The sequence below is a fragment of the Pelobates fuscus genome, chromosome 2 (assembly GCF_036172605.1).
Source record: "Pelobates fuscus isolate aPelFus1 chromosome 2, aPelFus1.pri, whole genome shotgun sequence".
Taxonomy (NCBI): Eukaryota; Metazoa; Chordata; class Amphibia; order Anura; family Pelobatidae; genus Pelobates; species Pelobates fuscus.
In genome coordinates, this window is record NC_086318.1 from 316,597,660 (window position 1) to 316,612,711 (window position 15,052).

The 15,052-nt window shown below is 38.5% G+C and overlaps 2 protein-coding genes across 4 annotated transcripts in view; both read right to left on the minus strand.

The window, feature by feature from the left end:
* The window catches only part of LOC134587264 (uncharacterized), a 164,896-nt gene extending 161,602 nt beyond the window's left edge, over positions 1-3,294 (minus strand). Inside the window, exon 1 of the mRNA XM_063443527.1 lies at positions 3,154-3,294. The gene's annotated coding sequence lies outside the window, so the exon portion shown is untranslated. The remainder of the gene's footprint in view (positions 1-3,153) is intronic.
* A 4,333-nt stretch (positions 3,295-7,627) lies between these two features.
* CEP57L1 (centrosomal protein 57 like 1) overlaps positions 7,628-15,052 on the minus strand; it is an 18,693-nt gene continuing 11,268 nt past the window's right edge. For all 3 annotated transcript variants that reach the window (XM_063441299.1, XM_063441297.1, XM_063441298.1), the window contains exons 6-11: positions 13,985-14,062; positions 12,906-13,001; positions 9,923-9,997; positions 9,544-9,770; positions 9,011-9,155; positions 7,628-7,916 (exon numbers count right to left, since the gene is read on the minus strand). In XM_063441299.1, the coding sequence (XP_063297369.1) occupies positions 7,686-7,916; positions 9,011-9,155; positions 9,544-9,770; positions 9,923-9,997; positions 12,906-13,001; positions 13,985-14,062 (852 nt within the window). In that variant the 3' untranslated portion in view covers positions 7,628-7,685. The remainder of the gene's footprint in view (positions 7,917-9,010; positions 9,156-9,543; positions 9,771-9,922; positions 9,998-12,905; positions 13,002-13,984; positions 14,063-15,052) is intronic.

The following is a 15,052-nucleotide window of genomic DNA, read 5'->3' on the forward strand; positions in this document are numbered from 1 at the left end:
TTTTTTAAATGTACACTACTGTTACACCAGATATGAGTTGCACTAGTGTGACACTGAGCCCTGTCAGGCCCTGAAACGCACACGCGTGAAGGAAACTGACTGCTATTATTTCACAGTCAAATTTCTAGTTTTTAAACTTTTTTTTTAAATGTACACTACTGTTACACCAGATATGAGTTGCACTGGTGTGACACTGTGCCCTGGCAGGCCCTAAAACGCACATGTGTGAAGGAAACTGACTGCTATTATTTCACAGTCAAATTTCTAGTTTTTAAACTTTTTTTTAAAATGTACACTACTGTTACACCAGATATGAGTTGCACTGGTGTGACACTGTGCCCTGGCAGGCCCTGAAACGCACATGTGTGAAGGAAACTGACTGCTATTATTTCACAGTCAAATTTCTAGTTTTTTTTAAATGTACACTACTGTTACACCAGATATGAGCTACACTGGTGTGACACTGTGCCCTGTCAGGCCCTGAAACGCACACGCGTGAAGGAAACTGACTACTATTATTTCACAGTCAAATTTCTAGTTTTTAAACTTTTTTTTTAAATGTACACTACTGTTACACCAGATATGAGTTGCACTGGTGTGACACTGTGCCCTGGCAGGCCCTAAAACGCACACGTGTGAAGGAAACTGACTGCTATTATTTCACAGTCAAATTTCTAGTTTTTAAACTTTTTTTTAAAATGTACACTACTGTTACACCAGATATGAGTTGCACTGGTGTGACACTGTGCCCTGGCAGGCCCCGAAACGCACACGCATGAAGGAAACTGACTGCTATTATTTCACAGTCAAATTTCTAGTTTTTAAACTTTTTTTTAAATGTACACTACTGTTACACCAGATATGAGTTGCACTGGTGTGACACTGTGCCCTGGCAGGCCCTAAAACGCACACGTGTGAAGGAAACTGACTGCTATTATTTCACAGTCAAATTTCTAGTTTTTAAACTTTTTTTTAAAATGTACACTACTGTTACACCAGATATGAGTTGCACTGGTGTGACACTGTGCCCTGGCAGGCCCTGAAACGCACACGTGTGAAGGAAACTGACTGCTATTATTTCACAGTCAAAAAAGTTTTTTTTTTTTTTAAATGTACACTACTGTTACACCAGATATGAGTTGCACTGGTGTGACACTGTGCCCTGGCAGGCCCTGAAACGCACATGTGTGAAGGAAACTGACTGCTATTATTTCACAGTCAAATTTCTAGTTTTTTTTTTTTAAATGTACACTACTGTTACACCAGATATGAGTTGCACTAGTGTGACACTGAGCCCTGTCAGGCCCTGAAACGCACACGCGTGAAGGAAACTGACTGCTATTATTTCACAGTCAAATTTCTAGTTTTTAAACTTTTTTTTTAAATGTACACTACTGTTACACCAGATATGAGTTGCACTGGTGTGACACTGTGCCCTGGCAGGCCCTAAAACGCACACGTGTGAAGGAAACTGACTGCTATTATTTCACAGTCAAATTTCTAGTTTTTAAACTTTTTTTTTAAATGTACACTACTGTTACACCAGATATGAGTTGCACTGGTGTGACACTGTGCCCTGGCAGGCCCTGAAACGCACACGTGTGAAGGAAACTGACTGCTATTATTTCACAGTCAAATTCCTATTTTTTTTTTTTAAATGTACACTACTTTTTTTTTTAAATGCAAGCTATTGTGACACCAGATATGAGTGGTGGCACTGGGCAAGTGGGCACAGTATACGCTGTGAGCCTGACACACACGCTTGCAGACAACTAACTGCTATTCAATCTATTACAGTCAAAATTGTATATTTTTTTTAAATGTACACTACTGTTACACCAGATATGAGTTGCACTGGTGTGACACTGTGCCCTGGCAGGCCCTGAAATGCACACGTGTGAAGGAAACTGACTGCTATTATATTACAGTCAAAACAGTTTTTTTTCTTTTTTTTAAATGCAAGCTATTGTGACACCAGATATGAGTGGAGGCACTGGGCAAGTGGGCACAGTATACGCTGTGAACTGGCACACACGCTGGCAGGCAGGCAACTGCAATTAGATTACACAGGGAAAAAAAAGCAGACTGATGTTCTAGCCCTAAAAAGGGCTTTTTGGGGTGCTGTCCTTACAGCAGAGATCAGATGAGTCCTTCAGGACTGTAGTGGACACTGAATACACTAGCCTAGCTATCAATTTCCCTATTAAATCAGCAGCAGCTACACTGTCCCTCCTCTCACTAAGAATGCAGCTTCAGAATGAATCTGAAATGGATGCTGTCCAAGAGGTGGGAGGGTCTGGGAGGGAGGGTATGCTGCTGATTGGTTGGAATGTGTCTGCTGACTGTGAGGTACAGGGTCAAAGTTTACTCAATGATGACGAATAGGGGGCGGACCGAACATCGCATATGTTCGCCATCAGTGGCGAACGCGAACAAGCTATGTTCGCCAGGAACTATTCGCCAGCTAACCGTTCGGGACATCACTAATTCGCAGTTTAGTGAATAACTCTGATCGGTAGCTTGGCTAATTGATGATTAGTTTGTTTGTTGTGTCACTATTTAAGTTCAACTCAACTTTAATATAGTCATCTGATTTAAACTGCATTTTTTTTTTCACAATTTCTATGTATTTATTTACTAAGTGACAAATTACAACAAAGTGAAAAAATGTATTCTAAAAAAGCCAAGCTGTGACAAAGCTAAATTGGAGGTATTTTTTATTTATTTATTTATTTTTAACAAATCCTACATTTTGTCCTAAATACAGCTATTTGTTGATATATTTTTTTTTTTAATCCTCTTTAGTAAAGAGTTTGGTTAAATACCATGAAATTTGGAGGCGGGTGGTAGTAGGTGCATTTCTATTAATTAGTGTAATATCATCAATTATGAAGTTGCAATTAAAACTGGTTCTGTTCTACTTTTGCAATACTATGCAAATAACTAGCCATGTACATTTAATAATCATTCTGAATCAGACTACACAGATTATTCCAATACATTTTAATAAATCTTTGAGAATAAGGGATGAGCATAATGCAGGAAAAATTACTAAATTAAGCACGTGACTAGCCTTGAGCTAAACTAATTATGTAAATAATGTAAAAACAATGGCAGTCAGAATATTGTATTTATACAACACACAAACTTTACCTTGCTCAGATCTGATGGTGTTGTCTCCTGTGTCATGAAGATATTTCCCTAGTTAGTATCTTGATTTTGTCAGAGTACTCATATACTGCATAGAATGTAGTTTATTCTCAATAGATTGTTGGAGATTGAAATCTGTCTGTTTCGAACCCCAGGACTGATAGTGTGCAGAGAAGCGCTTGCAGGTCGCCATAGCAACCAAAATACACACACAACCTTCCAAAGCCTGTCGCCAGGTTACACAGGCTGCAACCGCTCATAAAGTCCAGCAGAGGGCGGGTGTCTATAGGATAAGGGACAGAACTATGCACAATACTTTAGGCTGAAATCTCTCCCTCTCCCCTCAAGGAGAATCATGAGTGGCAAATAATACTAAAAATTTACATTTCTCTACAAATGCTCACATTATGTATATTAGACCTTAGTATGGTGCCATTTTCATCAGATCCAGAGAATTAACTTGGGGTGGATAGTAAAAACATGTTGTGAATAACTCTCCTACATGTTAAGGTGGAACTCTTTGATAAATTATATAAACCATACAATGCACATAATTTTTCCTCTCGCTCATTCTTATTATTATTTTATTAATTATATAGCGCTGTACAATGGGTGGACTAACAGACACATAATTGTAACCAGACAAATGGACGCACAGGAACAGAGGGGTTGAGGGCTCTGTTCAATGAGTTACATGCTACAGGAAGTGGGGCATAGTGACACAGAAGGTATAAGTACGGATAATGAAATAGGTTGCTAGAAAAGTATTCACTGAGAACTTAGGTTATTTTTGACAGTTGCAGGAGAGGAGTCATGGGGGGTGAGGTGGAATGAAAACCTGCTAACAGTTTAAATTATATGTTTTCCTGAAGAAGTGTGTTTTCAAAGATTTTTTAAAGGAGTGGAGACCACTATCTATGGTTTGAGACCACTATCTATATTTTAAAATGCCCATGTAACCTCCTATATGTAGGTCGAACAATCCGCAGCCTAAACATAAGAGTGGCAGAACACGTAAGAAATATAAGAAATGGTATAGAGACACATAGTGTCTCAAACCACTTTAAGAGAGTCCACAACTCAAACCCTGAGGGAATGTTCTTCAGTGTGATTAAGCTGGTGAAAAAAGATTGGAGAGGGGGAGACTATATTAAAAAAATAGGAAGGGAGGAAATGAAATGTATTTATAATTTTAATACAATGCTACCACATGGATTAAATAATGATTTTGAATTATGCCATTTTATGAATTAATATTATTTTCCAAAGATACCTCCCTTTATTAATTGGTCATATCTATTATCTAATTTAAAAAGATGTTTTAAATGTTGCTATTTTTTTTTACCAACATTATGCTTTTTAGATTATGATCCTTGGTCCTTCTTCAACTTATATGTTATTGTGTAAATAGAATTTTAAATAAGGTTGGATTATGCTTTGTATAATATTAATTGGTTTCAATAATTTACTTTAATCTTATGAGGGAACACCCTAATTTTATGAGGACTTGAATGAATTGAATATGCAGGAAAAATACAGCCTGCATTCTGGTGCTACAAAAGAAAAACATCTGCATTATATGGCTGATTTAAATGAGTTGTATCTTGCCAATAAAGTTTATTATGTCCATCAGACGAAACGCTGTGACAGTGGAACGCACGTTGCGTTCCACCGGAGTGACGAATGCGGAAGTCCCCACACATGCTGGAAAGCATGCGCGTTCCACCGGAGTGACGAACGTGGAAGTCCCCGCGCGCGCTGGAACGTATGTTGTGTTCCGGGACGCAACCCGGAAGTGGCACATATCGAATCCGACGAGCTGGTGATTTAAAGCTGGAAGAGGAAGATGGAAAACATATGACAGCCAACTGAGGAAGCCTTTTAAGAAGGCGAAACGCGTATTGGACTACTGTTAAGGACTATTAAGTCTATTCAGACATTTATCTGGTAAAATTATTTTATTTTTTTATTTTATGTTTAGATTTTTATTATTAATAAAGCACCCTTTTGGAACCCATCTCTCTGGACCTGGCATTTCTTACACTCTAAACCGGCCAAAGGGAGGAAGGGAGCACTGAGCACTTTAAGAAGAAAAGCATAAAGCACTTTTTAAAGAAAGTACCAAGCCCTAAAGGAAAGAAAAAGGATTTGGACATCCTTGAATGGTCCAGAAGCGCATACCACCTGAGTCATATGAGGGTATGACTCTAGGCTTGTGAGTTATAATACCTTACTATCTATACTTGAACCTCTTTATTTACTGTGTTGCACTATTTGTTGTATAATTTTGTTTTACAGAATATTGCCCGAATATTTAAAGCGCCACCTTTTTATATGTATGTATAACTGTGTTTTTAAGTGATGTAGGGGTGACCACTTTCTAGGTGTTTGAGCACTTTCTCTTACACACTTCCATATTGTGCACATACCAAGTTGTATTATTTATAGCCCTTCTACCTATCCAGCATTTCTGGAAACTAGCTAAGAGAAAGGGTGGCTGTGTGTCTGTGATACATTTAACTTTATATCACCTTATTGACACTTTCTCACTCCGGTCTCCATACTCTCTGCCTATACCCATCTATTTAGAGGGAATTTCCTTGCCCCTGCCAATATTATATAATAGGTAATAGTATTACCATTATTACACAATTAGCCACTATAGGGGAATGAGTATAGTATCCCTTTGTGATTTATAAATGATACAATAAAGACTTTTATCCATTACTCAATTTACTTTAACAAAGGGTACTAACCACGGTATTAGGAAGCATTACTCTGCTTTCCCTTTCTCCCTCTATTATACACCTATGCTCACTAGGATTTGTAGGTATCACTTTATTATAGTTGTCTAACCTTTTCCTATGCCAGTTTTAGATCTCCTTCTTGGGAGATTTTTTCTTTTTTCAGTTTATTAGCATACGTTCGGGGACCCTTGGTGTTGTACGTGGCTGGGTGGAGGAAGAGACCTTCAATGACATCAGTGAGGACAAGGAACGGACATGGCTAGCTTGGTATCCAACCTTGGGCAAATGGGGAGTTTGCGGTTGTGCAAATGGACTGTTTGCGGTGCGTTAAACGGGGAGTTTGGTCTGTCACTGTGAAGCGGGAGTAACCCTTACACTACCTGATCTATACAACATCATGCAGTAGGTCCCCCCCCCCTCATTATTTTTATGGCCCCCACACACCGCTCACGGGAGGGGGCGGGCGGGAGGACAGTAGGTCCCCCCCATTGTGATTTATGGCCCCTACCCACCACGCAGGGGTGGGGGCCGGGGGGAGGACAGTAGCCCCCCCCCCCCCTTATCCACTGAGTATTGCCCTGTATAACAATGTTTGGCATTTAGTGAATATTCCCTATTCTGCTCTGTCAGTGTGTATCATGGTCTCTGAGGACAGGTGTCAATCCATATCTGCCAAGTGACCCTATGTAGGGGGAACAGTCCCTATTCTGCTCTGTGTCAGTGTGTATCAGGGTCCCTGAGGACAGGTGTCAATCCATATCTGCCAAGTGACCCTATGTAGGGGGAACAATCCCTATTCTGCTCTGTGTCAGTGTGTATCAGGGTTCCTGAGGACAGGTGTCAATCCATATCTGCCAAGTGACCCTATGTAGGGGGAACAGTCCCTATTCTGCTCTGTGTCAGTGTGTATCATGGTCTGAGGACAGGTGTCAATCCATATCTGCCAAGTGACCCTATGTAGGGGGAACAGTCTCTATTCTGCTCTGTGTCAGTGTGTATCATGGTCTCTGAGGACAGGTGTCAATCCATATCTGCCAAGTGACCCTATGTAGGGGGAACAGTCCCTATTCTGCTCTGTGTCAGTGTGTACCAGGGTCCCTGAGGACAGGTGTCAATCCATATCTGCCAAGTGACCCTATGTAGGGGGAACAGTCCCTATTCTGCTCTGTGTCAGTGTGTACCAGGGTCTCTGAGGACAGGTGTCAATCCATATCTGCCAAGTTCCCTTTGTACATTCACACATGCAGAGCACAACACGAAGGGCTATGGATGATCTTGTGAGACCGTGGAATCATACATAGACAGAGACTTTTTTTTCCCCAAGTGTAGGAAACATACTAAAACAAAAGTTGTTGCTACTTTAAAGAAATTTTACATTATGAAATGCTAATTTTGGATGGGGAAAGGGAGAATTGACAGTGCCACTTTAAACAATAATGACATGCAATTTCTCCCCTCCCCCACAACACAATAGTGGTATAATAATAGGTTAAATGTCAAAACATGCAAGTCTTATTACATGTACATGCAACAGATCAAACAAACCATCAAAAAAAACTTAAATGTTTTAAGAGCCATTACATTTAATGCATGCCCCAGAAGACTTAAGTGAAGGTCCCTCAAAGATCCAGTTTAAAAGTTTATTTTTGGGAAAGGTTTGTAAACACACTATATCAAAATTTTATTTTAAATATTAAAAAACAAGTTACAATCAAAATGTCATTCCTGTATTAACAATGAAAAGGTTTATGAAAATATACACACAAAACACATGGCAGAAAGTCAGTACTATTTCTCCCACATTATGTCATCTTTCTTTAAAGTCATTTGAATCTTCTGTGCACTTTTCAGCAGTTGAAATGAAGTTTTGTTTTTTGGAATCGGGGAGCTCCTAACCAGACTCCCTTGCTTTGTTCTTGGGGTGGCAGGCGCCTCTGTGCTCACGCACTTTATAGTTGGGGCAGGCATCGCATTTGTAGAGAGTTTTTTCACTGGCTGAGTGGATTTTTTCCTTTTTACCTAAAATCAAAAGTTAAACATAATTTACAAAAAAACATTACAATACCTCGGGTTGACTGTCTGGGAATACAATAACACATAAAAATTGATGTATAATAGTTACTCCGTGTATCCCTACACATCCTCACCAAGTCACCATTCCAATGCCCACACACTCTCTCCATGTACCTTGTACACCCTCACGAGTCCGTATATTCATCAAAAATGCTTTTAGACAATACAAATACTTTTCACATATTGTTTTATTTTTCTTCTCTTCTTTTATTGTCTTTCTAAGTTAGTTCCACCTATGGTGTCTAATAGAGGACACTGTGCTGATTGTACCTACCTGAAGGACACAATGTCATGTTGTGGAATGCTGGAAGACGCTTGTCCTGAAGCTCCCAAAAACTATTGCCATCTTTCATCCTATTCACTAACTACGCATGATATGCAACTGAAATGTCACCAGCACTCAATTTATTCTTGTCTTTAATGAATGGGATATTAAAAATTGTAATCCTGCTAAATTGGGAGGAGTTTAAGCACTGGAAGTCAGTTAATCTGAGTGCCCCTAGCTGCCTTTAGAAAGAAGGGCAATAAGATTAAGTAGTCCTTTTCTTACCCTAGCAATAATTTTAAACATGGACACATTTTGAAAACCAAATATAATAATGCAGCCAGATTTTATAAAGTGAATTATTAGGTGGAAAGGGAAATTATAAACATATGAATTCACACACGTGATGACAAATAAAAATCAGAATGTGACTTGCTGCTCCCAGTCAATCCCTGAGCCATTATTAAGTTGAGTGGAAGAAGCAGTGTGCACATGAAGGTGCCACCATAACTGGCATCAGTTGGAGGACATAAAAGTAAGCATAATGATAGCGGAGGAAAAATAATAAATAAATAAAAAGCTAACTGCAGCTTTTCTAGGCATATCCAACAGGTTTCCAATGATTTTGCATAGTTAATAATGTGGAGTTTCCCTTTAGTGTTTTAGTAAATGGGGCCTGCTAACGCTCTAATGATTTTAATGTTATTTGACCTGCCAAGCAATTAATTGTTTTCCCACATAATGCTTTGTCAGCAGTTATTGGTATTTTGCTTACATTTTCTTGATGGCGTTTTAACTTAAGTATTTGTTCACTCTTTGTTTCCATCTGCTTAACAAGATAATCCATCTCACGCTCCAGATCTTCACGCACACCATTGTCCTCGGTTTCATTTATTAATTTCAATAGCTCCTGATGTTCTCTTAAAAAAGGAGGGGAAAAAAGTGACAAATTTGCTTACATTTCATTCAGTAACTTCTATTTTTAGCATCTGCCTAATGCAGTGTTTAGAATATTTAATTTTGAAGGATGCCACTATACCAGAGTGTTTGGGGGTCTCCCACTCTTTGGTAGAGTAGAACAAGGTTTTAGGATTTTTTTTAAATGGTTTATTTTGTGGACAGCAAGCTTTTGTTGGGCTTTGATCAATAAATATAGGATCCTACTTGGTATGTGGTCTTCTCCAAGGGTTCATGAGGTACTAGGGTTGGATTTTTTTTGGAATAAGATCCTTGAAATTCAGATTGTTATTATTGAATTGGCTACAATTATTCTTAAGTGATTAAACGTTATTTTCTACCATCACTCACAGACTCATTTGCCCCAGTTCATCTTGCAAAGCCAGCAAAACATCCGTAAGACTGTCACCAGTGGAGGATACAGAGGAGCTGGGTGTAGGTCGGCTAGCAGGAAGACTCCTAAAAGGCTTGTGTTCGACATCTTTCTTTTGTGGCTGGCTGACCCGCGAGCTGTGAAGTTTTATCATATGCAAGACTGTTTGCACATTTGCACTGAGAGAGTGACTAGACGTTGTAGACTTTAAAGTGAAAAAAAAAAAAGAAAAGAAAATGAGTCACAAAAAATTAACAACAAAAAAAATAAAATACACCACAACACACAAAGAAGACATGTATTACCTAATTAAACAAAATATTGGACACACACACACACACACACAAAATCACTAACCTTACCGGCGACAAATGGGAGCTCTTTATTTTTTGGTAAAACGTGTTTAACAGGAGCCTTACTTCCAGGAGATTTCTTTAATAGAAAAAAAAACAAAAATATAAAAATTAAGATCAACACAGAAGTAAATATATACTTTATATGAATTATATTATAAATAACCAATACAATACTGGGCATCTGTTTTTATAAAGGCATGCTTTAAGCACCATAACAACTTCATTCTTGCTGAAGTGGTTACAGTACAAGTGCCCGGTGTGTGTGCGCAGTGTTTTTGCTAAAATACTGCCAGTTCCTAGAAATATCACATTTGTTACTGTGGTGTACACCTACTTGCAGCTCAATCCATGAATTGCCAAAAACTGAACATACAAAACCATTTAGTGAACTAGGCTATGTGCAAACAAACCCTTTCCACTGATATTGATGTGATGAGTGGAACTGCTCTCGGGAATAATACTCCTTTTTCCCATAAACCAATGCAGCTGCATTGATATCTTCCTGGTGCAGGAGGGGTCTGCAGCTGCATGTAGAACCACTAAATAGTAGAAAGTTTAGAGGCAACTATTTTTTCTTCTCATTTCATTTTTTTTAAATGATCTTTATAATGCAAGATAGGAGGAAGTTTTAACCATATAGTTTTCGTTTAACATCTCATGGATGTATTGCACTTCACCTAATTATATTTTTCTGTTTCAGTACCGTGCACAACCCATCACAAACACAGAAGTGTAAAAGATTGTGTAAAGTGCTGTATGGATATTACAGAAACACTCCAAGTACCATGACCACTACAACACACTGTTATGGTGCCAGGACTGCCCCTGGCAACCCCCCATTATAAGTATTCAAACCCTTCATGAAAGGTATGACTTCTTACCTGGGGTACGCTGGGGAATGCTCACCACCACACCTAGAGGAAAGCCAGAAGCTCCTGTTTAAGAGCTTCTGTTAGCTTTCCAGACCTAAGCCCTGCTTTTCAGGGGTAGCTGATTGCTCTCAGCCAAAGAGCAAAGCTGTGCACTGCTTGGCTTAGCTCAGACAGAGTGTTTCCCATTCCCCTGTAGCTCTACTGGTGGCAAGGAGTGCCACCTGGTGGACCCAAGGTAAGTAGCCAAGCCATTCTAAAATGGTTTGACAACTTACAACGTAGGAAGCCAGGGCACTCCTGGCACTATATCATTCATCATGGTGCTCGAAATGTTTCTTCAACCCCCTACACTACCAAATTAGTATAACAATTTTTGAAACTCCTAAAAGTAGGGTAAAGTATCCGTTTCATGTATACGTTGCTGTTGAGGGATGCAAAAACTTTCATATACTCAAGATAAAATAAACCTTTCCTGGTATGGTTAAGAACACGTTAGCAATTTGATGTAAAAATTGTGAGACAATAAAAAGCATAACAAACAAATTACGTATATCGCTGCAGACAACAGAAAACACCCTGAAAGTGTATAGCACATTAAATAAAGGTGTCTTGAGAGAGGCACATACAGGTTCTATAATCCTAAACAGGGGGTTAGACAGAGTTGCTGGCATACAGCAAATATAGTTATTAATCCTCTCTAAGTATAATACAGTGAATTGCAGGGGAAAATGAACCCACGTAGTATGCTCAATTTGCTCAGATCCCTGCCTCCCTCCTAACTCCTTCAATGGCTACAAAATGAAACCATAGTTAGGCCTAAAAATATTCATATAAAGTGTGGAAGAAATGAGAGACTGACATTTAGTCTCTTTGTAGACATACAGAAACACTGAAATGGGTTATTTAAGATGCATTTCAAAGCAAAAAGATAGTCAGGGAAGGTGGACTCCTATTCCCTGACGTCTGGGAAAGTCAGATCCGGGCCAGAAGCCCCCCTCCCCCCCCATTAGCCCTACCATGGGCAAGCAGCAGTGTTGATACAGGGGTACAGGGCTGAGCCAGGGAGCGTATGGTTTCCAGCTCTGGCACGTGCAAACCACAGTAATTACACTCCTCGCAGTGCTGCACTCACTAATGAGCACTGGACGGCGAGGAAGCAATTACAATGGCTTAAACCTGATAGGGGTGCAAACCACAGGCTCCCGCAAATGGATATCCAGGCCGTTGTACCTCCCGCTCGAGCAATCCGCCTCTTGTCGACTGGGGGTGGCATCAATCAGAGCAGTATTTTGTGATCTGTTTGCTGCTGAGCTTCCTGCAGTCCCCCACCCACCAGCCCTTGTAATTACTCCACCCCTAAAAAAATAAAAAAAACAAAAAAAAACAAAGCCCTCATGCTGGAATTTAAACCCCTACTTTATTTAAACCCCTAAGAAAGGCAAGTGAGGAAGGCAAAACAGAGCACCTTCATGCACAGCCTATATGCCCCCACATTACACACAGCCAACAAACCCTTAGTACATTACACAAAGCCACCGCACACCACACACAGCCAGTACGCACGCACACCAGACACCCTACACACTGTCAGCACAGTATAAGTAGGAACAGAGGGACAGTCGCTCTAGGTAGGGGCCCCAGTATTTCTAATTAAAATTATTTTGTAGGTCAGGATGAGCAGCTTGGGATATCGACTTTATTCCTATGGAGAAGTAGATATTTAAAAAACAAAAACAAATCGGCACTTCTGGAAAGCTCTCACAAAGATATGTGTACATTGCTGCAAGGTTACCCTCAATTTCTCCACCCCCCATTAATTGTACTTCTCCCTTCATAACACTCGTAAACATAAATCGAATAGACTTAATTTTACAGAAATCAATTTTTTTTAAAAAAAGCATAAGCTAATCACTGGAATAATAAGTTATAGATCGCAAAGTTTTAATCTAAACACAAGATTTAACTGTGTTTGCGGCTTAATGGACAAAATACTGAGCTTCAGTATATTGCTACCTGGGGAGAGATAACAGTTGTGGAAACACAATTTTAAACATTTTGGTGGTACTTTAAATCAAGGAAAATACCAGGTCGATTTATTAATGCAGTAATTACCTTTACTTGCTTCTTTTTCTTAATCTTATAAGCAGGGACCTTTTGAGCAGACACAGAAGACAAGAAAATTCTGTTCACTTCAAGACCTGTTTGAAGCTGTTTAAAAACATGCGTCAAAAAGAGGAAAAGTTAGTACATACTAAAGTCTCTGTTGACATAAAAAAATAATAATAATAAAAAAAAAAAATGTATTTAGTCTATAACAGGCTTAAATCTTTATGTACATAATTTGAATTGTGAAACCGCTATAAATTGTGGCATATAGACCTTAAATATTATTCCACACAGCAAAACAGCAATAAGAAAAAAAACTAGTAAAATGAACACATTTTTCATGCATTTAACCATTGGGGTTAAATCTTAAAATAGCTCCAAAAAGCTGCAGTTCTTATGGCTGCATGCTTTGAGAAGACTAAGAGTTCCCTCCATGCATGCGCACTGCACAGCATTCAGAAAGATCTCTGGTCTGAGGCCTGTAAGTAAAATGCATGGGGGGCAGGCAGGCTCAAGTAAAGCGCACCTGTCACTTCCATTAGCTCAAGGGAGTGAACGTAAGCAGGAAGCAAACCTTCCTGGCTGCTTGACAGCCAGGGGAAGTTTCATTATTTAATTATAAAAGTGCAGAATTCCCATAGAAATCAGCACTTTTATTAAGTGCATTTTAAAAGGGATACTGCTAACCCATAACTCCCATCAACAAGCTTTATGGGTGCGGAGTGGTCCTTTAACAGATAACAATGCAAAATTCTGTCCAAACATTTGCATTTAGTAACAAATATGAATAAAATCAATTCCCAGTATATAGGATCATTTTGCCTGATATTTTAAAATTAATGGTCATAATCGTAAAATGCATTGTAGCAAATATTCAGAGTCTGTACTTTCTTCTTCAAATATGATGCACAAAATATTGATGATAAAATAGAAAGAATAAAGTCCCTCGAATGTAATTTATAGTTGCTCAATAAATATACTTAAAACACGGTCTGTGTTTATTTTAGTTTGTTGGATGATCTTTGTTAAGTATTATTGCACTTATATGTTTAATTCAGGAATATAGAAAACATGACACATCTTACTTGTGCTGCTTTATCTTGCAGTAATTTCCTTTGGTGTTGCTCTGCGCACAGTCTTTCCTCCAACTGATGAATTTTGCTCTATAATGTAAAACAATACGCTGTTTAAGAGTATGTAGATTTACAATAATCAAACTATTCCTCAAACTAGTTTCATATTAACGGGTACTATATTAATTAGCTTACGCCCTTCTGTAGGATGTACTACGCATGGCATGTTTGGAATGCTTGTCAAAATGTACTGTTTTGTATAGCAGGTTGAATATTCATGCATCATTGAACATAATAAAGGGTATAGACATTACTCAACTGAACGCATCACTGATCACAGGAAGCAAAGGTGTGAACCCCTTAAAGGGACACTATAGGCACCCAGACCACTTAATCTCACTTAAGTAATTTGTATAGAGCAAACAAAGAATTATAAAATACATAGGAGTTATACCCAAAACTCAGGGGTTTCCACCCTTGAATATATATAAAAAAAAAAAAAAAAAAAAAGGAAAAATATACGTGGAACAATAACCTAAAAAAAATTAACTTTTATTGCATACTTAATAAACAAACACACTATAGGGTTATTTTAAGGTTATTCCATCAACGTTAAATAACCTTAGTAAGGCATCAAATAGTTTGTATTTATTTAAACTGCATGTACCCCTGTGCACACTTACAAAAAGTGAAACAAATTTAAATATTTAGGTGCTAAACCCCAAAAACTGTTTTGTTAAGTGCAGTGCTTAAACTACACCCTCATGCAAGTGTATAGGGCTTACCCGTATATGGTTTTAAGGGATGATTGTCCACATAAAAAGGTAAAAGAACAATAGAAATACAATAGTGTGGTAAAAAAAAAAAAAAAAAAAATGGATATACAAGGAATATGAGAAATCATAATGGATGCTCACAATTGTACATCCTTTTAAAAGTTATGGCTCTGAACGTGCACGTTTTCTGTGCCTTTAGATGGCTACACAACCTCTCCAATGGGTCATTAGACGTACTTCAATGTGATGTATGTATAAAACAATGGATACAGAAAATAGAAGATAGTATAGTCTTTTAATGACA